At 36.9% G+C, this 25208-nt stretch overlaps 2 protein-coding genes across 2 annotated transcripts in view; both read left to right on the top strand.

Moving 5' to 3' along the window:
• The window catches only part of teq (Tequila), a 409295-nt gene that overhangs the window by 286552 nt on the left and 97535 nt on the right, over window positions 1–25208 (top strand). The window contains exon 11 of the mRNA XM_081772160.1: window positions 1934–2060. Coding sequence (XP_081628286.1) covers window positions 1934–2060 — 127 coding nt within the window. The remainder of the gene's footprint in view (window positions 1–1933; window positions 2061–25208) is intronic.
• LOC145695195 (uncharacterized) lies at window positions 5250–24623 on the top strand. Its single transcript, XM_081772174.1, has 2 exons — window positions 5250–9034; window positions 17337–24623. Exons 1-2 carry the CDS (start codon window positions 9002–9004, stop codon window positions 19518–19520), a joined length of 2217 nt encoding a protein of 738 aa, XP_081628300.1. The 5' UTR covers window positions 5250–9001; the 3' UTR covers window positions 19521–24623.

The raw sequence follows: 25208 nt of genomic DNA on the forward strand, positions 1-25208 counted from the left end.
GCTCATAAAAGAGAACGAATACACCCCTTCTATGTTTCATATTCTTATCTGTTATCTGTTCTGCTGTGTGTTACGTAGTGTTATGTGTTATCTTCTCTTCTATGTGTTATCTGCTATGTTCAGAATAGGGGTTGGAAAATATGCTCATAAAAGGGAATGAATACACCCTTGTTATGTTACGTACTCTTTTGTGTTATCTGTTCTGCTGTGTGTTACGTAGTGTTATGTGTTATCTTCTCTTCTATGTGTTCGTAATCTTATGTGTTATCTCCTATGTTAAAATAGGGGTTGGAAAATATGCTCATAAAAGGGAATGAATACACCCTTGTTATGTTACGTACTCTTTTGTGTTATCTGTTCTGCTGTGTGTGTTACGTAGTGTTATGTGTTATCTTCTCTTCTATGTGTTCGTAATCTTATGTGTTATCTCCTATGTTAAAATAGGGGTTGAAAACGAGTACACCCTTGTTATGTTATGTGTTCGTACCCCTTTGCTATGTTCATTGTCTGCTATGTTGAAAAAGTGCTCATGAAAGAGAACGAGTATACCCTTGTTCTGTTATGTGTTCGTAGGGGTTGAAAAATATGCTCGTAAAAGGGAACGAGTTCACCCCTTAAAATGGGCTCATAAAAGAGAACGAATACACCCCCTTAAAAGTGCTCATAAAAGGGAATAAATTCACCCCTAAAATGGAGGTCGTAAAAGACCGTGGGCTCACGGTGCACGGTGGTCAATTTCCCAGGGGCTTGTGAGTTGGCCTATTATGAGCTAGGTTGGCTAATGTTGAGCCAGATCGATCACTTTTTTACTACTGTCATCAATGCCACAACCAGTTATAACTTTATGTAGTAACAGGCGAAGAAATCTCTCACAGGGTATATTATCGATCGTACTGAAAGTGGATTACCAGTATTCTTGCAGTACTACTTTCACCACCTATATTATGAAAGTTTCTCCTGGCGGAAATCTTCAGAAATAGCCACTGACTACGAGCCCCAGAGGTTGCCTGCGGGTCGAGGCTGTCTTGTCTTATAAAAGGTGTCGTGAAAGCAACGTATCGTCTTGAAGCTTATTTATTTGTATTAGAAGAGCTGTGTCATATCTCATATCTCGTCGCGAAAATTACGTCTCAACTCAACTCGTGAGCAACACGAGGGCACCTCGAATGTTTCTTTCGCACCTGCTATGGTTTCTTTCCATAATATATGAATAACGGTAGAAAAAGCATATGAAGTCGAGCGTTATGCTACTTTACCAAGTATAAATCTCACACAATTATGAGATCTATACTTGCGGCGGAATGTTATACTACTCTTGCTATCGTTCTTTAAGATGATGTGTTCTCAAGTCGCGCCAAGAAATTCACCTTTTACATTACATCTGAGGTGCGCCTGGACGTCTGATATCTAGGATTCCCAATATTAGAGGACCAAGCAACAGCAGGGATTCTCGATTTGTTGCAATTCGAACATAACGTTGATACTTTTCTTTAATATATTTTATCTCATGTTTACATATTTAACTACAACTATAACCAATGTTGGAAAGGGTGTAATTTTCGGAGCCATATGAGCACTCATATACATAACAGTCCAGTTTAACTATACAACACTTTCAAAATGGCCACAGTAACTCTCACTTGTTCAAGCGTGCTAAGATAGCTCTCTCCTGGCGCTGGAGACTCAGGTTCGATTCCCACTGAGAGCTCATACATTTCGGATCCCATGTTAAGATGTAGATTCATATCTCATACAGCTCGGTGCTGAAAGGAACGCTAAACTCTAATCCAACTCATCAGCAGCTGCTCCTATCTCGCGGTTATCATAAACCTGAAACGACTCATTGTACTCTTCAATAAAGTATTAGTTTTTGTTTCTAACCATTTAATCATTCATTCGTTACAACCTCTTTATAATCTCTGAAACTTTTCAGGTGTGTAACGGAAAGAACGACTGTGGTGATAAGTCCGACGAAAAGAATTGTTCAATGAATTCTCTTGGATATTCGATTCGATTGGCTGGAGGCAACACATCACATGAGGGAAGAGTAGAAGTGAAGGGTAAGTAATTTTATAAGATAAGAGTTTAGATTTGAAGAGTCCTCACAGGCTTCATAAAATATTGATAGAGCCAAGTGCTTTCGTCAAAGAGTCCAGTAATATAGGGTACAGTGGGATAAGTGCACTGCTCTATTCTATTTATTACAGTAGAGCGTCGATTATCCGAAGTAATTGGGGGACATGGGTGTTCGGAAAACTGGTTTGTTCGGATAATCGAACTGTACTGTACTGTACTTCTACAGCCAGTGCCAAACCGACAGAAGTGTGCTGATTGTTGAAACACAGCGACTGGCGGCTTGGCCGGTCAGCAGCGCCTTATGAAGGCCCCATTAGAAGCAATGTTCCGCCAGCGGAGGCTCAGTGCGGCGACTACTGTGGGAAACTTGGTTTGGGAGTGAGGGGGATGATGGACGGTAGGGTGGGAGAGTAACAGGTGCGAGCGAGTACACAGTTCGGTTAAGCGGTCGTTCGGTTGACCGACGTTCGGATAATCGACGCTCTATTGTATTACATTATAGACGTATTATTTTGGTCTCCTCCAGGGGGTACTCTCAGAGCTCCGGGGGGCAGGCACCCCCCAAAAAAACAGGTCTGGAAGAAACACTGCATGGGAAGGAACTGGATGATGCGTTCTTTCTCTAACATAAAGGACAACACTGAGAATTTATACAACTGGACGACATACTGTACAATTAAGATGCATACATCAATGAAACCAAAGAACAGTTGAGGAACTCTTGCGTACGAAAGAAGACTGTGGCTAATTAATAATAATAATAATAATAATAATAATAATAATAATAATAATAATAATAATAATAATAATAATAATAATAATAATAATAATAATAATAATAATAATAAATAACTGTTTTGAACATTATTGTACAATTTATGTAAAAAGTGATGTTCTTGATTATTTTATTTTATTTATTTAGTAAACAATCATGTAAAGTTCTGAATACTACTCATAATAGCTTCGGAACTAAACTTAAGTAAACATCTACAATAAGCCGTGTTATACTTTCCGCAATATACACGTATCATTGCCTTCATCAGGCACATTATCTTTTCTCCTGTTCCAGTGGTTCCTCCTCCTTTTCAGGCTTCCAGGTTCTTTCTCCTGAATAATGCTCATTCTAGCTGTGCAATTAAATATAACTCAAAAATATTATTAAAACCTGATCAAAGCAAACATCCATATTTAAATGACCTATTTTACAGTTTCTGACAGGGGCGTACGCAGGGGGTGGGTCCTGGTGGTCCGGACTCCCCCCGAAATTCCGACTTTTTTGTAAATGTAGTCTACTTTTAGGAGCAATTTTAGAAATTTTCACATAATTTAGCCTCAAATTGTATTTGCATTACCCGAAACGCTTTAGACCCCTCCCGAAATAAATTCCTGCGTACGTCCCTGGTTTCTGATATATATTATTGCCTTCATACTGTGTCTGGTGAAGGCAATACTGGATTGCTGAACCTCTAATACAGGTTCTTAAAAATATAGGTGTTTGCTTTGGTCAGATTCTATTTTAATTTTTATTTAATGTAATAAAATCACAATACAAAACATATATTTGAAATCCTGACAAGAAAACACATTAATTTAAATAGCAACATTATTTCCATATACGAGGTGTGATTAAAAAATATGGTGAATACTTTTATTAGGAACAAAGTAATAACCTTACATGGAATTTGATTTAATTTCCTTCAAAGTACTGTCCTTCGCTAGCAACGCACTTATCCCAACGTTGAATTCATGACTGGAAGCATTTCTGGAAGTCTCCTTTTGGAAGGGCATTTGGCTGCTCTGTCATGGCTCTCTCAATGTCAGGAATGGTGTCCAAACATTTTTCTTCAAGCACAGTTTTAATTTTTGGGAAGAATCAGAAGTCACATGGTGCTAAACCTGGTGAGTAGGGCAGATGTGGACTGACGAATATTTTTTCGGCCAAAAACTCGCGGATCAAAAGCAAGGTGTGGCCCGATGTGCTTTCGTGATGAAGGATTAAGTCATTTGCCCATTTAATTGGCGTTAAAATGCTTTTTACGAATTCGTACAGGATGTTTAGTTCTTTGGAAAGCTCTCGTATAGTCATTCGCCTGTTTGAACGAACCAGTTGTGCCAGTTTTTGCACAATTTAATCTGTTTCTGACGTCGTATGGTGTCCCGATCTTTGCTTGTTTTCAACCGACTCTTTGCTGTGTTTGAATCGCTGACACAACTTGTTAATAATTTTCAATGCCACTGCTTCATCGCCATACAGTGATTTTGACATTTTGCGAGCTACTTTGATACTTTCTTTTCAGCTAGAACAAAACTGCATGTTGACGCGCGACAGACACTCTTAACATGTTCTCACTGTTTTGCCTCTAGAAGCCAACTGACACGTCACAATTCGTTCAAACTCGACACTTACTATCCCAAAGGTTTAGGCTATTGGGCTTACTTGTTGAAATGGATAAAACGTGGATAAATGGCGCTGTACAATAGGGCGGAGCGAAAAATAACTTTTTTATATATCAAAAACGCAATAGTATGGAAAAGTTGTCAATTGATATTGATAAAATACTGTAAAAATTTCGTCACTGAAATCGAATATCTTCCGGTGGTGAATCGCCAAAAGAGACTTTGTCTTTATAGGGTATGCGAACCCGCTGTACACACACCACTCTTTTGTGTTTCTACGGTAAATGAACAAAGTATTACCTATATTTCTTAACTTAAGCAGTCTGTAAACTTTAAGAAATAATTTCTAGATGATTTAGGCAGAATTGAAACCATAAAATAGCCCATTTTAGCAAAACAAAGTATTGTATATCATATACTGTGCTTGTGTTTTCAGATAAGGTTCTAGTATTGAATTAATACGCCGATAAATGTGTTCATTGTTCATTATGACTTTCCCTTCAAAAAATTCGTGTACACCGCTATACAGCTTACCTTCCTCCTCTGCGTAAGAATTCAATTTGGACTTGTCTAATTGATAGTAGTAGTATTAAAAAGACTACGATAATATTCGGTAACTTTGTTCGAGTGTGGAACAATCTTTTCAAGGTTACATTGCGGTCTTAACATTGTATTTCAGTGTTTACTTCGTTGTATGTAATAGGAATGGCCGGCGGCTCTGAACGGATCCGATTCTAGAAGATCCGGTTCCGGAATCGGGTATTCGGATCCAGGTCTGGAACCGGTTCTGCATTTATGTACGATGTCGTCTCGTAATCGATCAGGAATTTTTTGTGTGTAAGCTACAACTGATTTATTTTTCGCAAACTAGTTCTGAAATAAATGGTGTAATACAAAATCACTATTGAATATAAATAGCTCGAACTCATTCCAGCTTTCACTACTCAAGTAACTTTTACTTTTCCTGTGTATATTTAAGTATTTCCAATGAAAAGATACCACAATGACGTATCTACGGACAATTTCAATTCCCTGCAAATTCTAAATACATTGGAATGCAAATGCAAAATTACAGATACAGAAAAAAACTAGTCACATTTTTTGTTTTCACACTGCAGTAAGCTTCAGTATTTGTGCATCCAACAAATATTTTTATTTACAAACATGTACCTATTCACGAACAAGTATATCTAAAAAATATAAAATCTTTCTGACACAAAATTCACCTTCTGCTGATTGCTTTTAGTTAAGTCCGGAACAAGTTCCTGGTGTAACCGATTTCGCCTCTCAACGGATCCGGTTTTGGAAGATCCGAATCCGGAACAGCTTTTTCGGATCCAGGTCTGGAACCGGTTTCCAAGATCCGGTTGCGGAACCGGGTTTTTCGGACCCAGGTTTGACCCGGTTCCGGAACCTGAACTTTGTGGCCATTCCTAGTATGTAGTTGGTAGCCTAAGTGGATAAACAGTTTGTGTACTGTAAATTAAACTTTATGTAGTGTGTGTGTGAGGTCTGTATTTTATATCAATATTGAAACTCTAACCATGCCGAGCTCAAGAACGACTTACCCCCTTGTTTGGACATTCAGCTGAGCTTTCAGGTGTACAGTTGCCCATAAAATCAGATGTAACGTAGCATTATTTTCATTTGGTAGAGCTTGAAAAGTGTGACAAAGGGTATGATCCATCTGTAAAGAAGGTGGCGAGGGACGTTTGTCAGTGTGTGAAATCTGTGTAGGACAAGGCTTCAATCCCCATTGTGTCGTTAGTTCACCTTCTACTTGCCTTGCACGGGAAGTACAAGAAGTTTGTTAAATCTGAGAAAGTGAAAGCTTCTGCTAGTTTCCAGAAACAATGGACATATTTAAACAAGATTGCGCGAAGTTATTTGATATATGTTCCTGTAAATTGTATGAACTTTCTATGTGCACATGTAAATTAAGAAAGAAAGTACCTAGGAAGAAGTAGATATATCTGGAAGATCAGAGAACAACACGAGTAGGAAGAATAGGGAGAGTGGGCTAAGAGAAGACTTTAATTCTAATCGCACGAGCTAAAAGCTCGACAAGCCTGCGACTTCATGTGGCTACATTAAACCCTTCGAAAATCCTCCAGACCCTTGCCGAATTTGTTAAAAAAGTATACGTTAAATGTTGGTTTTCAGTAAAAAGATACTCTGCTTGTAAAGATAGAGCTAAAAACGTGTAGCAGTAGCAACAGAATCACGAGAGACCACTCTCCAACAATTTTCTCACATACCAGAAACGAGTACTTCTAATGAACTCCAGACATCATCTTCTCATGACGACGAGTCAAGCGTTGATGATTGCATTGCGAAACAACAGGGTATTAGGGAAAAAAGAAGCAAGCAGCAATGACATGACCTTAGACCTCTCGTTATGATGGCAGACCGATTTGGAACATCTGATAGTACAGCTGCTTTGATAGCAACAGTTATATTGCATTGTTCTGGAATAATTAGTCCAGAGAATGCTGGCCAGTTAATAGATTGCTCAAAAATCCGGCGAGAAAGGTACGACAAAACGAAGTGCTAATGGCCAATGGAAAAGTTAGGCTTGTACCTTGATGGCCGTAAAGATCAAACTCTATGCAGGAAAGAGACTTGAGGTCGCTGGCACACCGAAACAACTGTGGAAGAGCACATAGCAATAGAAAGGCAGTGTCAGGGATATTATATTGGCCACGTCACTCCTCTTTCCAGCAAGCAGAGCATATAGCCTAAAGTTTACTCGCGGAGCTTGAACTACAAAACATTTCTACTTATGACCTCTGTATTGTAGGCTGCGATGGAATAAACACCAATATGGGTGTTAATAATGAGACACTTTGTCAACTGGAAACAGCTCTCAATAAGCCACTACAGCAGTTGTGTGTCTTTCACATGATACTGAGCTATTTTTGCGTTTGCGTCATCTAATAAAGCATTTAGATGGCACAACTACAGGGCCGAATTCGTACAGAAGTACTATTGAGGAATTACTGGAAACATGCGAAAACTTGATTATTGTTAATTTTACCCCTTAGATAGTGACTTTCCGTAAGTGCGAATGGAAGAGTACTTGTTAGAAATGTCTTTGGTTGATTTCCTAAGCAGTGATAAAGAGTAAGTGTTCGCCACAAATTGCTACTTTACACCCTGGTGCTATGTCTCATGCACGATGGTTAACCGCAGCAAATCGTATCATGCGACTTTATGTGGCTACATTGAACCCTTCGGAAATCCTCTAGACCCTTGCCGAATTTGTTGTGAAAGTATACGTTAGATGTTGGTTTTCAGTAAAAGATACTCTACTTGTAAAGCTGAAGCTAAAAACTTGTGGCTAATGATAACTTCTTCAAAATACCTACCACAAATGGAGCGGCAATTGGTTCAAGAAGTAATCCAAAATAACTATTATTTCGCTCACCCGGAGAATATATTGCTTTCTATGGTTGATGATGAAAGACTTCACGTCAGAAAAGAGACATGGAGAAAGATAGTCAACGAAAGAGGAAAGACTAGGAACGAGAAGAGTAGAGATAATGACAGTAGCAACAGTAGTAAGACGAAACGAGGAAGACCAGCTAAAGTAGGCCATGAGCCATGTAAGAAAATTTATGCTACCAAAGCTCAATTTCTCTGCAAACGATTACACAGACCTTACTAATTGGGAATCAGTTGAAGTGTCTTCCTCCAGCGCTGTCATTGTTTTCCAGCAAAGAACTTGAAATCTCCTGCAATAACCGTAATTGTGATGAGCAAATGCAAGACCGAGACCAAGACCCGGGTGGTATTGGTCTTGATCTTTGCCTTGCACATCTTGTCTTGATCTTGGTCTTGCACTGGAACCCTTGGCCTTGGTCTTGCACACCCAGCCTTGGTCTTGGTCTTCCTTGCAAGAGTCTTGCAAGTCTTGCTTTTAAGAAATCTTATGCTTTTCATAGGTAAATTTTACTCTGGATATAAGGGATAATAATGTGCCAATAATAACGAAATACAATGTATTGTAGAGATATTGGATTTCCCTAATATTTTTAATATTCAGTATATAAACAAATCAAGATTTAAAAACGATATTATTTTTTATTTTTTTTCTTTCTTTATTTTCTGTGGATGATGAGAGACAGACACAACTTGGAATAATAAGACAGTCAGCAAACATTTCAAAATTCTCTTTAGTAGACGATTCCTCATTCTTCATTCTTGGTAAATTTATGTAACTTATGTAATCTGATGTAACCAAAGCGTTCTGTAACTGTTGACAAATTATTAAATAAGTCGAGAATTCCATTTACCTTGCACTTTCCTGAATCCTACACGTGCGTACTTTGGATGTTTTTCCGTAATTTCGTCGGCCATCTTCCTACTTTGTTTCATATAAAAACGTCCCAGGACCCGGAAGAGGGGAGTAGCACTCGAGAAGCGGTGAAGTACACGAGGAGCGGTAAAGTTCACGAGGAGCGAGTGTGAGCAACGACAGGAGAGACCTATACCAAGTTCCTCGCCAATTCGACACAGAAGCCGAGACATGGAGACCACCAGTCGACGACCAGGAACGGAGGTACGGAATACACATCCAAGGTCCTAAACGCCCAAACAACCTTCCTTTTCTTTCTTCCTAAACAAACTCTCGACTCTCTTTTTTTTAAATATTTGTTTTTATTTATTTCTACCCACATGCCCTATAAACTAAAACGCTCGTCGTCTTCTCAGTTACCTCTCAATTCTACCAGTGAGCTATATTTCCCAAGTTAACGATAATAGTTTCCTTTCTTTCTTCAAAACGACGACGAAAGCATTCCTACCGAATGCACAAGCGTAAGAGTATGTTTCTAAATGTAATATAGTTTACCTTCGTGTAAGTATGATGATAGTGTACAACATAGGCGATGACTTTTCTTTTCTTTTCTTTTCTTTTCTTTTCTTTTCTTTTTTTTCTTTTCTTTTTTTCTTTTCTTTCTTTTTTTAATGAGTTCCTACGCTTCACTACTTATAAGATAAATCACAACGTTTCGTAATCTTTTCATATTTTTTTTTTAACAGATCCAATACTCCACTGATTTCCAAACTGGGGAGGCTACCCCTGAGACACATAAAACAAAATCAAGACGGCACAGGTTACTAAAATACCATGAATTAATTTTTATACTCTAAGGGCCTCAGATTTTTTCTTTTCAACCACGATTAACTAATGTTTGTATTGAACAAACTTCCAAGTAAATATTGAGATGTTTTACTGATTCGAATATGTACTCTATGGGGCAGAAACATCAACATTACGCAAAAGCGACGGAAAAAAATGGAGGCTTTCGAAACGTGGGATGGAGAAAAAAGGGGAGTTAGCTGGCTTCACACAGAACCACAGACGCGTTAGTCGACACAAAAAAATGCATAACTTTTGTGACTACAGCAAAACGTTTAGATGCATAATTTTTAAGGATGCAACTAAATGCATAATGAAACTATGTTAATTGATGTACTTGTGTGCATAAAATTCATTATGCAGGTAAACGTTTTGCTGAAATCACAAAATGTTGTGCATTTTTTTGTCTCCTACTGAAGCATTTACATGCATTAATTGAAACAGTGGTTTGTATCGCTGGTTGCATATTCCCTAAATATACAGGATTTCCAAGGGTGTGAAAACGATTAAATAAATTTAGAACACTACTAAAAATATGTAATCGAGGCTTTTTGGGTGATGCAGGACAGAATGCAAATATTCCATATTACATGAGAGCCTCTACGGCCATTTTGGAAGTTGTCATACTGGATTTGAGTTAATTAGTGAAATATAGACTTTACGATACACTACTATTTTTGAAATAAAGTGATTTTTAAAGACATTAACAAGATTGTTTTCTATATTCTTTGTTAACGAAATTTTGATCACATAGGTCTAGAACATATACAAAAACTTGTCATTGTAAATTTATGATCATAATTTTGTTCAGGATGCAAACAAGCAGAAAGTAAATTACTATACTATCGTTACGAAATCACACCTTATTTCAACAATAGTATCGGAACGTAAAGTACCCATTTCACTGAATTAATTAAAATCCAGTATGATACCTTCCAAAATGGTCGCAGAGGCTCTCATGTAAAGTGGAATATTTTCACTCTGTCATGCATCACACCAATAAACCTCGATTTCATAGTTTTGGTGGTGTTCTAAATTTATTCCATCGTTTTCACACCCTTGACAACCCTGTATATCAGATGTGCAATATACAATTTAGGCCACTCAATTTATGAGACCCATCTAAACTATGTCACAACCATTATGAGAAAATAGTTACAAACATAAGGCCTTCAAATAGTATATCTTACAAGTCAAAAAAGGAAAAGAACTCAATTAATTATACCTAGGTACATAGTTTTTTTTTTTTTTTTTTTTTTTACAGGTTGCTCTACAAGAGAAGTTTTGCCATTTTCTCTAAAGCTAAAACCCCAAATTATCTTTGGTAAAATAAAAGAACATGGGTCAATGTTAGAAAAATCGTACCGATAGCAAATCTAGCGATGGGAAACACAAAACTTTACAGAGTTAAAAAAAAAAAGGAAACTACCAACTCAGATTATAAATCAAACATATGTCTATGTTCTCTGAATCTTTCTATCGTTTTTTATAATATATTTTAGTATACTAATTTATGCCCGTTTAGGCTTTTTCCGTTTCGCCTTGTGCCCTCAAAACATTTTGCCATACAACCGATAAGGATGTTATCTTAAGGCGGAAAGGGAATTCCCGTTTGGCCTTTTCCTGCTTGACCTTATAACATAGAAGGGAATTTTCACTCTGTTTCTGTAACAAAGAGGGATTTATCTTATTCTCAACTGCAACGTCTCTTCTATTCCAGACAAATTAAACTCAAATATCTTAGAAGAGCATAAATTTTATTATCACACCCGAAATAGCATATCAACTGTCTATGTGGATATAATATGAAACAGCATCAGTATTTGAAATTACATCAATTTCACTGTTCTTAAGTCTATCTTTTAGGCGGTAAATCCTGTCGTCAAACCGTCTCTACTTTAGCTTTCTGAAGTGTTTCCTGATAACCCACTTGAAGAAGTACTCGCAATCTTTCATTTTCACGTTGCTTGTCTTTCATTAATTCAATGAAAGAATGCAGATCTAAGCGATCCCTTGATGCCTTTCTTCGTAATTTGACGTGCCACTGTCCTGCATTGTTAGCCGTTCGTTCTTGATCGTTTTCCAAGTGATTCCACAAGTCACTACAAATAGGTAAAAATACATCATTAGCACATTAAAAATTCAAAGGATTGCAGGAGAATCTGTTAGAAAGTCGAAGCAAAATTTTGGGTGAACCTAATTTATTTCTTTTGTAAATCAAAAGAATGTGTTCTTTTGATAATTTACAAATCAGTGAATGTAGAATCTTCAATACATGCACGTCGCAAGAAAATCTATATTACACTTTACATGAGGTGTTAATGAGGAAAATGCTATACTGTAGAGTGCTCGGAATAGCTTAATTAATGATTTAATACTTAAAAAAAAAAGAAAAAAAAACTTGCACGAAACGCCATCTATTTATGTAGAAAAGAAAACATACTTACAGAGAAAATATCGTATCACCATCATCCAGCCAATGGTCTACCAGATAATCATGGAACTCCTTCTTACATAGAACGTCAGGAGCATGTTCTTGCAAACGTAAAAACACTACATCTAAATGGGAAGTTGGTACCAGAGGTAGTGCTGCTGCATGTCGAATCCATCTTTCCACTTCAGTGCTTTCTTTGTACAATTGAGAAAGTCCTAACGGCTGAACCTTCCTCCAACAGACTGAGAGAAGTGGAAGGAACATCCTCTGATTTTAACCAGGAAATACTTTATTTACAGCATTGATTGCTACTTTCTCAGGATCAATAGAAACTTCTTTCAATTTGAAACGCAGTCCAAATTTCTCAGCTTCTTCCCTGATTAACTCCTGTAATCTTACATGTGTCTTGCTTTTTACTGGGAAATATACAGAAGAGGAGAACAAATATCTGGCCGAAATATTTTCCGTGCAGGGTGTACATTTGGAAGAAAAGGCGAGGTACAGTCTTAAGTGTCCCATCCATTACAATCCTGTCGCACTGACAAAGAATCTCCAAAGTTCCAACAGTGCCGAAACCCTATTGAAGAAAGAAATAACACAGACATTCTAAAGAAAATGCTTTAATATTAATATTCTTACTTCTATTACTATTGTCATATCAGATTTTCACGATTAAAAAAAAAATGCAAGAAGAAAGTAGGAAACGATAAACTACTTTCTTGATTACTAAAATATAACTCACAAGAATTCTACTGGTGTCAACGCCTTCATCCACCAATAAAAGTTTTTGGCCATCGTGCGCTTCACTCCACGATCTGCCACCTTCAATTTACTCAATCTTTGCGATAGTGGTGCCCGGTTCATGCTCGTACGTTATATAGAGAGTGTTTGACGGCACCAAAAATAGGGACAACAGATGCAGTTTCACTACAGTAATGTCCCTTAGCAATCTCCTTCCTGGAGAGAAGAAAATAAATTAATTTTAAACATCAACAGAAAAAAAATGTCATACTTTCCCTCGAGAAAGTAAAGACAGACGGAATATTGCTTAACTACGACCGGTTAATTGTGTTACACTATAAATTTAAAAAAAAATGGACTATGTATTTGTGTACTAGCTAGAATGCCATTTAAGAAAAGTTCCACATCTAAGGTTCTAAAATAACTTTTGGAGAAGTTGCAAGAATAAATATTAGAAATATGCAGAGAAGCTTCAGTGTCAAAATTACTTATACCTTATTACAACTATTATATATACTTACCTATATGTCTTAGTAATTGTTGATATTCGTTCTTCCGCCGGTCTCGTCTTCATGTGTGAGGTACAAATAAAGGCTACATGAGCAATTTTTTAAAAAGTTACTCAAATAACACAGTATTCTGAATACTTGCTTTGATTATACGCTGTTCTCTCCGTTCAAACGTAAATACTACTAGCCTTCCAAATGTTTTCCAAAATGACACTAAATTTCCCTATAATAATTTGAAAATTCCTTTCGCTGGTGTAAGTCGAAATGGAAAGGGCAAACAGGAATTCCTGTTCCGCCTTACAATCAAATTAGCATATACTATCTTACCATCATAGCCTGAAGTAATGAAAACAGGCACAAGGTGAAACGGGAAAAGGCCAAACGGGAAGACACCCAAAGTTTCATTATCCGGGCAAGACATTTTTGTAATGTAAACGGGCAACCGGGGCCTGTGAGGCCCAGTATATATTTTAAGTGCAGAATACACAAAATCAATGCCTATTGTCACTTACTGTTCAGACTAGTCTAAAATGTACCGGTATATATTTTTGTCAAGTAGCGAAACTTCGTGTCACGCTTTTGTAAGCCGACCAAGCAGAATAGCAAATCCGGTCCAGACATTTTTGTAACGTAAACGGGGATTATGGAACAGTCACGTATCTTTTAGACAGACAGTCTTCACAGGGTAAATTTCAAATAGATCCTGAGACAGGAATATTGACTGTAACAGATACGCTGAACCGTGAAGAGAGGAGCTCGTATATGCTGATCATAGAAGCATGGGACAATTATCACTTTGGTTATGCTAATGGAGAAAGCAGAAATGCTTTTAAACAGATTGGAGTAAACGTAGTGGATGTGAATGATGAGACTCCTATTTTTGAGCCCATTGAAGGCTGTGTAACGATTACAGAATTCCATGAAATTCGAGATGTAGTCACATTCATTAAGGCAAAAGATGGCGACGATCCTTTTACTCCAAATGGACGGATTGTTTTCTCGATTACAGTAGGAAATGAATTACGTCTTTTCAAATTGGACAACATGGATTATACCAGCAACAAGAATCTTTTGAAGCTCTGAAAAAAGCAATTTTGGAAGCCCCAACATTGATGGCATACAAACCAGAGAGGGATCTACATATCTACACCGATGCGTGCAAGAAGGGCCTCGCAGCTGTAGCAAAACAACCTATTTCAGACGATCCTGAAGCTGAACTAGTACCGATCGCATATGCCAGTCGAGCAGTTGGACCTTCAGAAAAAAATTTGTCAGTGTACCATTTGGAACTCTTGGCTCTGCTGTATGCACTGCGATCTTTCAGATATTTCGTGGTGGGTCGACATTTCTATCTTCATACGGACTCCAAAGCTATTACGTTCCTTCGCCACAGTAAGAACCTGACAGGTAAATTAGCACGCTGGATGTCTGAGATTGATTGTTACGATTTTACCATCGCCCACGTGAAAGGTACCGACAACATAGAAGCCGACAGTTTGAGTCGCTTTGTTAAGCATAGTCGCGACAAGGAAGATGAAGAAGAGAGTGCCTCTGACCCGAGAATTTTCCTAATCGAAGACATGGACCTCATTGATATCGCAAAAGAACAGCGAGAAGATGCAGTACTGAAGAAAATTATTGATCACTTGGAGGATCAAGCAGAAAAGGATCCAGCCTATGAAAGACAGGCATCGTATTTTGTTTTAAAGAATAATGTAGCATACAAAGTGAATAAGACACCATTCGGTAAAGTCTATTTGTTAGCAGTACCATCGAAATTGCGAGACATTGTATTTGAGAAACTGCATTGTGGGAAACTGGGTGCGTGCCATGGTGGATTTTCGAAAACATACAACCTTTTAGTAAAGTCTGTCTATTTCCCCAATATGAAAAAATTTGTGTATGATAAGTGCCAATCTTGTGTAACTTGTCAATTGCTAAAAAAGAGGAGTGGAAAACAGTTCGGTAGTCTTCAGACACATCCTAGCGTTCATCCTTTCTTTAGAATCTATGTGGATCTTGGTGGGACCTACCCTAGTAATAATATCTTACGCCACAAATTTCTAATTATAGTCATAGATGAAGGAACTCGTTTTTGTATTACTGGTTCTCTACCAGATGCTTCTGCAGCTTCTGTTAGTGCTTTCATATATGACAACGTCATATTGAAGTATGGGATACCAACTCAAATCTGTTGTGATAGAGGTGTTGCATTTACCAGTCAGTTATTTAAGGAGTTATGTAAAATACTGGGGACTCAAATACATTTCGCTGACGTTCAAGGGCATTTTTCTATTGGGAGTGTAGAAATCGCAGTAAGAAATATAGAACAGCAATTGAAGATCGCCTTAGACAAAACTGACCAATCACGTTGGATTGAACTTCTACCAGAAGTAACCTTTGCCTATAACGTCACGTGCAATTTGAGCATGAAATATTCTCCTTTCGAACTCCTCCACGGCTTTTCTCCTCGGTTGTTGCATTCCGCCATGTTGGGTACGGAATGTCAATTTTCAGAAAACCAAGACAGATTGGAACGAATGAAGTATATACGCGAAAAAGCCCAAGAAAATTTGTACAACCGACATCTGACGTCCAAGAAGTCTTACGACAAGAAGCGATTACAACAAGAATTCAAGCAGGGTGAAGCGGTTTGGATTTTTGATCTGTCTAGAAAACGAGGACAATGTGCTGCTTTCTCGGGAAAGTATTTTGGACCTGGTCAAGTTGTGTCCAAAAAACATGACAACAGCTATTATGTTAAGTTTCGAACACCTAGAGGACAGATTAAGATAGACTCATTTTCTATAGACCGGCTTAAGAAGTATTATCCACCTGAGAAGGGAATATCTAAGGACTTGCAAAAGTTAGAGAATCAGGACGCACAAATATTGGGTGAAGGAGTCCAGGAAAAGGATTTTCAGCAGCAGGAGGAGTCCACTTCTTTTTTGATGGAGTATCAGGAAGAGGAAAGCACGGGGGAAGCGGATTCATTGTTCATTCGAGATGTGAAATTGATGTCCGAAATTCCGTCGTGGGACGAGACCGGACCCGACACCAAATCGATGGCTGATGTTGAAAAACCGAAGTTTGCCGTCAATGAGGAAATTAACCGGAAAGTGGCTTTGTATTATGGGTCTATTACGTCACTGGCAGGGCAAGCGATCGTAAATTCATCCAACACCCTGTTGCAACCAAGAGGAGGTGTAGACTTGATGGTACAGTCTTTGGCGGGAAGTGAAATGAGGCAGGAGTGCAAGAAAATTGGTCACTTGAACCCAGGTAATGCCGTATTAACCTCAGGATATAATCTACCTGTAGATTATGTTATACATGTATCTGCACCCGATGATAAAAATGCTAAGCGCCTAAAGATGTGTTATGAGAAATCCCTACAGTTGGCTATGGACAATGACATAACGACCATTGCCTTTCCAAATATAGCTACAGGAGTATTTAACTACCCGAAATTAGAGGCTGCAAGAATTGCTTTGAACGTAGTAAGGGAATATCTCGAGGAGTACCTCGATTATTTCGAAAAAATAATTTTTGTTCAATTCGATAAACAAAATCAAATTATTTACGAAAAAGTGATGCACGAATATTTCCCGAAATGAGTTTTTTGTCCTTTACAAGAGCATAAAATTTATATAATGTACTTAACCTAGAGATTAGTTTATTACTGGCCTAACAGGGAGTTATTTCTATGTTAATTTGCAGTATGTTAGTACAACCTTTTACCACCAAAAAAAAAATCCTGTGTCCATTATTCTGTTAAAGTGCAGGTCCAGAGGAATTATTAAACCATCTCCCAAAAACAGTTTCAGCTATGACTTGTCTACCTCCATTGTTGAAAATAAAATTAGGTGAAGTACTGAGATGAACTAGTAGGCATTCCACTTACCTATAAAAAAAGGAAACATTGAAATTAGTAACGCAATTTAACAGGAACATATATACTTAGGCTAACAGAGATAATAATCAATAGAACATGTGAAAATTTTAAATTTCTCATTATATTTAATTTGTGTTTCAGATAACCTATTTTGTTTTAAGCTGCATTATCCTATCTTTCTCTTTCCCACATGTGACGTCTAATAACACCGAGTTCCAAATAACATCTGGTTTATTTTTCCGTAAACTCCCAAATGTTATTTTGTACCAACACTCATTACCGATATCTTTCAATTTGACATTTTCCTTTCCGCATGATGTTAAGGTTTCTTCTCTTTTTGAATCTCTGCTTTGCAACGAAAATGACACTCTAGCTCCAGATGTCTGCGAAGCTGCAAAAGACTTACATGATCTGAAAGTCCACATTAACGATTATTTTTTAAAGCCTCCAAATCCACGATTTCATCGATTATCAACCAGATCTCCACGTGCACTGTTAGGGTTCATTGGGAAAGCATTGAATTGGTGTTGTGACGTAGCTGACAGTTCTTCTATTGATTCGATAAATAAGAAGGAATTTCATTTGGAACAAACTGTACTGGGTTTACAAAAACAATTGTTAAAAAACAATTTATATATTCAAAACACAACTTCAGAATTTTTAAGTTTTCAAGATCAGATACAGGATAATTTTCAAAAAATTAGAAACTTTTCGGCAAAAATATTGGATCAAGAACATGATCTGGGAGATCATCTTAATAAGCTTGCAAATCGAGTCCATAAAGAGGTCATTTCGTTTATTCAAGAGTTTTATTCGATTTCAACGCAGTTTGTACAGTTTCTACAAATTTTTAAATATGATCTGACAATTCAGATGTGTACAGATGCTAGGCTGAACCCTAATATAATTCCTTATAAAGTGTTGCACGCACATTTATCTGAATTTGAGAATATCATTTTGAAAAATGGATATAAGTTAGCCATAGATAAGTCGTTATTGGAGATGTATTATTCAATTAATGTTTTGACTTGTTCAATCACCGACACGTACATTTACCTACAGATGAAAATTCCGATCGTTGAAATACAGCCTTCATTTGAGTTATATGATGTGCAGCCACTTCCGTTTGCTGTATACAACCAAACTTGTACCGTTGATATCCAGCCTTTAGTTATGGTAGTTCAAGATAAAAAAGATCTTATACCAATAACAGGAACAAGCCTACTTGCTTGTCATTATAGCCAATCAAAGTTATGTAAGATACCTACACACACTGTGACACGATCTCGTTTAATAAATTGTGCTCACGCAGCTTTCGTTGCCAGTACAGTCAGGGAAATATTACACAACTGTGACCATACGTGCTATGATTCGAAAGAGGCACAGATTATAGACATTGGATCGCATGAGTTTGTTTTAATACACCCACCAGAATTCCTAACTTTGAAGACTAGAGAAAATGTGTCTACCATTCGAGTTCCAGAAGAAGCCAGATTATACGGAGCCCTTAAAATTCGAGTACCATGCAATACTAAATTAGTTGTGGAGAGAAATCTTTTCGTCAGATCGGATTTTCCGTGTCTCGACAATGATCTTACAGAACCTGTATTTTTACATCTTTTTCCGAGCCAGCTAGTCTCTAATGATCTGATGCTATTACGATCTACGTATAAAGGGAATGAATTTTTTAATGTTTCATCTTTACTTAACGATGTTTGGAGTTCTTCAATCCGACATATGAATATATCAGCATTTACGATAATTGACCAGACGCCCATTAAGATGCCTATTTATAAGCATGAATATTTTATACCAGGAATTATTATTATTTGGAATATCATCATAACTCTTCTACTTATTTATTTGCTAAGAGAACATGGGATTTTCAATTTTATATGGTTTTGTAGAAAATGTAGTGCGTCTACGGAATTTTCTTTGCAAGAATTGAGCTACTTTTTAGACATTGTGCAAACCGTTATTGCAGTTGTAAGTCTAATTTTGCTCTATAGAGTAATGAAAAGTTTAATGAAAAAAATTGGTGATGATACGCCACTGCAGATGAAGAGTTTTGAGAATAAATGTAACGAGAGGATTGAAGAAAGAGATCAAGAGCCTGAAGTGACCCCAGAAAAGTTCACCACTTCGAACAGAAATGAGGATGCACATTCAGTGTCAGAATTGAGTTTACCTCCTCCTCCGGAAGAATTGATAGTTAATGACGGAAGTTTTGGTACAGAGATTATAGTACCACCTTCTACCGTCTTGGAATTAAGGAATTCTAACGTAAAATCTTCGTACATTTCCAACTACATAGTGTATTCTTAAAAGCGGATACGGAAACTGAGATGTCGAGCAATTCACGCATTTTGTGAAACAGCATCTAGAAGAAGATATTAGAACGTATATACGCACGACCATATAAAATTGAGAATCATTACCGGACATACCTATTTTTATGAATTTAGAGACCTTCTTGTGCCCCCCCCCACAATTTTTATTTCCAACATAATTTTACTAACACAATCGAGTATTGGGCGATAAAACCCAATCCAACCTCTAGTTACCTTAAATTCCCAACCTAATCAGGAAATGGGTTAGGTTTATGTTGGAAATAATGAGCCCCCCGGCCCCCTTTAGAATATGATATTAAGGAAATTGTATTTAAGATTTTAATAGGAAATTGTTTAGATATTTTGGGCATTTGGTCAGATCATGAATATGAAGTACTTATACTAATACTAACTCTTTCTTTTTCTTCTTTTTTATGTTTTTCTATTGTCTCGATTTTACTGATGCCTCCTACCCACCTCTACTGAAATACTACGATCACTCTCAGGCTTTCATAAAAATCACCCTCACAGTCCTCAAATAACGACACTTCCTTTATTTATCTTCCCTGATTTTTTTTTTTTTTTTTTACGATACCTTGATATTCTTACCTGAGTTGCCAACCCTGTTTCTCACCGGAAGTAAGTCTTCGGACAATAACCTTACCGCATTTCACTCTAATTTTCCTTACTTTCAAATCTTCTCCACAATTCCATTATTTCGTAAAACCAACCCCCCCGAGACGCCACTGGATTCACGTTTAGGTATCTTGACTTTGAAATCGCCTTTCAAAAGCCTAATAATAGTTATCTTAATCAAATCTTACTTTCCCAATATCATTATCCTTGTTTTTGAACTCTTGTGCCCCCCCCCCCAAATTAAAAACAGCCATTATAACTTGTCATTCGTTTTGCTTTTATCCTTCTGTTTGTAAACAAACATCGGCCATTACTATACCGAGAGCCTTTGCGAAAACTCCCATCCCTCCCTCATAGCGTCATGGCAGCCATCTTGAAAATTTTCATGTTTACATTTTCCCACGGCTTAGAGACTGTGTTCCTTTGCCATATTTTCGCTACAATTCCTATTTCTTTATATTATAACATCTATAATTTCACTTTTTGCCCCTTCTGATACACACCCTTTCTTAATCTTCATCCTAGATACACATATACAGAGTCACATGTTTCTGATAACTTCAATCACTATTCCTTTTTTTCCTTTAATATTTTTTTTATAAAAAAAAAAATTATCTCCCCACAACCCCTTTCCGTACCTCAATGCAGCATTACACCACTAAGAAGAAGAGGATTTATGGACATCAAGAGATATCGACGCTCAGATTTGAACCTCACGATTTGCCCACCAACCGACGCAAGGAATGATATGTTGCTGAACGTTTTTTTCTCTCACTTTTTGTTCACACTAATTTTTTTGATGCACGTAAAACTCACCTTATCACACGTCACGGACATAAATACTGCAAATATAAATATATTATAATTATACACATGGGCGGCGATTAGGGGGGGCAAGACGAGGCAGTTGCCCCCCCACTTTTTAAAGTGAGGTCCTAATTTATATAGTTTCATTTGAAAATGTAAACAGGGTGTCCACACAATTTAGAAAAAATATCTCTGACTTTTCCCTGACTTTCCATGACGAAAATTCCAGATTTCCCTGACCCCTGAATAACTTAAAAATATAGAAAAAATAAAGAAACCACAGCCTCCACACTCCGCATAAGAGTTGGCCTTGTTATCTTCCGCTTCTGTTTCTTTCTTTTTTCAATTTTCTTTCCAAAGGAATGTAAATTTACAAACATGTGCATTAGGCCGATATTGATTAGGCCTACATATTTAAATATTACACAAAATGTAAAGTTACAAACGAAAGTGTGCAGTATACAGAGTACTTAAGATATATAAAAAAAATGCACATTATAATACCAATTACACAGCATTATAATATTGCCTATAGTATTAAACAGTTCATACATGATTTTACTGATTATTTTTAAAAAAAAAACACACACACAGACTATGTAACACATACTTTTGGTGGTGCAGTTGTTAAATGCAACCCATTTAGAAATTTTTTCCCATCCTTTCTCGCATTGTTTTCTTCTCATTGATCTGAATATCCTTCTTGTGGTCTCCGCAGTTTAATTTTCTTCTTTTTTTCCTCCAGCTCCTTTAGTTATTGCTGAATCTTCCGTTTCTCTCTCCTCTTCTCGTCTCCAGCATTTATTTCTCTTTTCTTTTCCAAATACACCTGATATTGTCTCTTTGAACTTCTCACTGAATTTATCATGCCTCTTGTAATTATTAATCTTGATGATCCACCTATTCTCATCACAGAATTATATATGATCCGTTGAGCCACCAGAGATTGTAAGTTGTCAACAATGAGAATTTTATTTATTGTGAAACCACTTTCAAAAAATGCGTTTCCGTGAAAGAAGATAAAACACAATTTCATAACTGACCATAAGTCAACGAAGTTCTTCATATTTCCTACGACTAAGTAAAAAAAAAAAAAAAAAAAAAAAACTCAAGTTTAATACCATTTCTGTCATTGGCCATGAATTTATTCGAGTGTTCCTTAAATTCTTCAGTCTGAGCTTTCAATGTGAGCTGGAGATACTATTTTCTTCGCGTTCTCAGCCACTTGTCCAGATATCCTCTTGGCACCATGCAATTCTTCTAGGACAGCGTCTACCTTTTGAGCAAATATGCCAGGATGCAGCTAAATGTGTTTCTCGCAAAAAAAAAAAAAAAAAAAAAAAAAAAAAATAGTTTCAACAACTATATCAGAGAACACTGACTCCCTCAATATCATCATTGAGAACACCCCATTTTGCACCCAGTAACAGTAAAGAAATCAACCCTATTTCATAAATACAGTAATTGAACAATGGACCTAAATCGATTTTTCTCTGATTTTTTCTAACCAATCTGCCATTTCCCTCACTTCACCTGATACATTTTTAGTTCCCTGACCTTTCCCTGACTTTCACTTATTTTCCAGAATGTGGACACCCTGGTAAAGGTTTTGTATGTATTACTGTTTCATAGAAAAAATTTATGCCATATGATATTTGCCGTTGCGTGAGTACGTATTGGTTATTTGTCTTCCCGTGGAGTTAAGAAAGCTACAGGAAATGCGTTTTAATTGCAATTCAAAGCAATTAATATTGCAATTGCATATTTCTTTAAATGTCATAGCATATGCTTGCAGTACTTACTGTATTTCATTTTCTAAGAGTAAAAACATTCATTTAATGGCATGTCTGAAATTAAAAGTATAAGTTGTTCATTAATTCCCAGTTTCAATATAACTTCTGCAAAACAAGCGTCATTATTAATTACTATGATTAATATTATCCCTTCTATTTATTTGTTTAGCAAATTTATTAAACAATCTGATCACACAATTTTCCAGACAGAATTTTAAGATGTTCATGAGCAATAACTCAAATCTCTTCTTACACTTTCTTTGTTATAGAGTATAAAGGACTAGTACCTACCTGTATTGCTCTTATGTATTTACTTAATAAAATAGAAATACGATATACGGTATTTTAAGTGAAAAAGATAGCATCCTATTAGTTATACAACCTTTCATCAAACAGTGTTAGAAACAACCAGGAAATCTAACATCGATATACTTAGGTACAATTGTTCACATCATGTCTTGCCCCCCCACTTTTAACGTCCAACCGCCGCCACTGATTATACATCTTCAAGAAGCTCACAGCCACACCCCATCACGCCCAGCGTCATCTATCCAGCCAAGCCGATAACATCTGCCATCTGGTGACAGCTACTTCAACTTCACTACGTCCTTTGCATATGGTCAACGACCAAGCTGGAGTAGATTATCTTGCAGCTGAGACTCTGCCGATTCAGCATTCTACAGTTTCAAGTTCAATGTTATAAACAAGACCATGTGCTTCAGTATCTTAACGATTCCGTCAACTATTTAAATGGGAGAAAAGACAGGAACTATCCAAGACATTGAAAGATGATGCTTTCAAATTGACAAATTAACTTTCTTGTGTGTTTATTCTTCAAATATTGATTGATTGATTGGTTTAGTGCTACATTTTATTATCTGTTAACGCTAGTGATTTAAGTGTTTTTTTTTAGTGATGTGTGATTAATTATTTTTTTATATGTATTTAACATACATAAAGATATACAGTGCGTTCAATAAGTAATTGGACCTGAAACGACAGCGTTCCTCTTTTCGTCGTTCAGTAAGATTTAGTGGCGGGAATGTAGAGATATTGGATTTCCCTAATATTTTTAATATTCAGTATATAAACAAATCAAGATTTAAAAACGATATTATTTTTTATTTTTTTTCTTTCTTTATTTTCTGTGGATGATGAGAGACAGACACAACTTGGAATAATAAGACAGTCAGCAAACATTTCAAAATTCTCTTTAGTAGACGATTCCTCATTCTTCATTCTTGGTAAATTTATGTAACTTATGTAATCTGATGTAACCAAAGCGTTCTGTAACTGTTGACAAATTATTAAATAAGTCGAGAATTCCATTTACCTTGCACTTTCCTGAATCCTACACGTGCGTACTTTGGATGTTTTTCCGTAATTTCGTCGGCCATCTTCCTACTTTGTTTCATATAAAAACGTCCCAGGACCCGGAAGAGGGGAGTAGCACTCGAGAAGCGGTGAAGTACACGAGGAGCGGTAAAGTTCACGAGGAGCGAGTGTGAGCAACGACAGGAGAGACCTATACCAAGTTCCTCGCCAATTCGACACAGAAGCCGAGACATGGAGACCACCAGTCGACGACCAGGAACGGAGGTACGGAATACACATCCAAGGTCCTAAACGCCCAAACAACCTTCCTTTTCTTTCTTCCTAAACAAACTCTCGACTCTCTTTTTTTTAAATATTTGTTTTTATTTATTTCTACCCACATGCCCTATAAACTAAAACGCTCGTCGTCTTCTCAGTTACCTCTCAATTCTACCAGTGAGCTATATTTCCCAAGTTAACGATAATAGTTTCCTTTCTTTCTTCAAAACGACGACGAAAGCATTCCTACCGAATGCACAAGCGTAAGAGTATGTTTCTAAATGTAATATAGTTTACCTTCGTGTAAGTATGATGATAGTGTACAACATAGGCGATGACTTTTCTTTTCTTTTCTTTTCTTTTCTTTTCTTTTCTTTTTTTTCTTTTCTTTTTTTCTTTTCTTTCTTTTTTTAATGAGTTCCTACGCTTCACTACTTATAAGATAAATCACAACGTTTCGTAATCTTTTCATATTTTTTTTTTAACAGATCCAATACTCCACTGATTTCCAAACTGGGGAGGCTACCCCTGAGACACATAAAACAAAATCAAGACGGCACAGGTTACTAAAATACCATGAATTAATTTTTATACTCTAAGGGCCTCAGATTTTTTCTTTTCAACCACGATTAACTAATGTTTGTATTGAACAAACTTCCAAGTAAATATTGAGATGTTTTACTGATTCGAATATGTACTCTATGGGGCAGAAACATCAACATTACGCAAAAGCGACGGAAAAAAATGGAGGCTTTCGAAACGTGGGATGGAGAAAAAAGGGGAGTTAGCTGGCTTCACACAGAACCACAGACGCGTTAGTCGACACAAAAAAATGCATAACTTTTGTGACTACA

The sequence above is a fragment of the Thermobia domestica genome, chromosome 1, assembly GCF_964235325.1.
Source record: "Thermobia domestica chromosome 1, izTheDome1.hap1.1, whole genome shotgun sequence".
Classification (NCBI taxonomy): Eukaryota; Metazoa; Arthropoda; class Insecta; order Zygentoma; family Lepismatidae; genus Thermobia; species Thermobia domestica.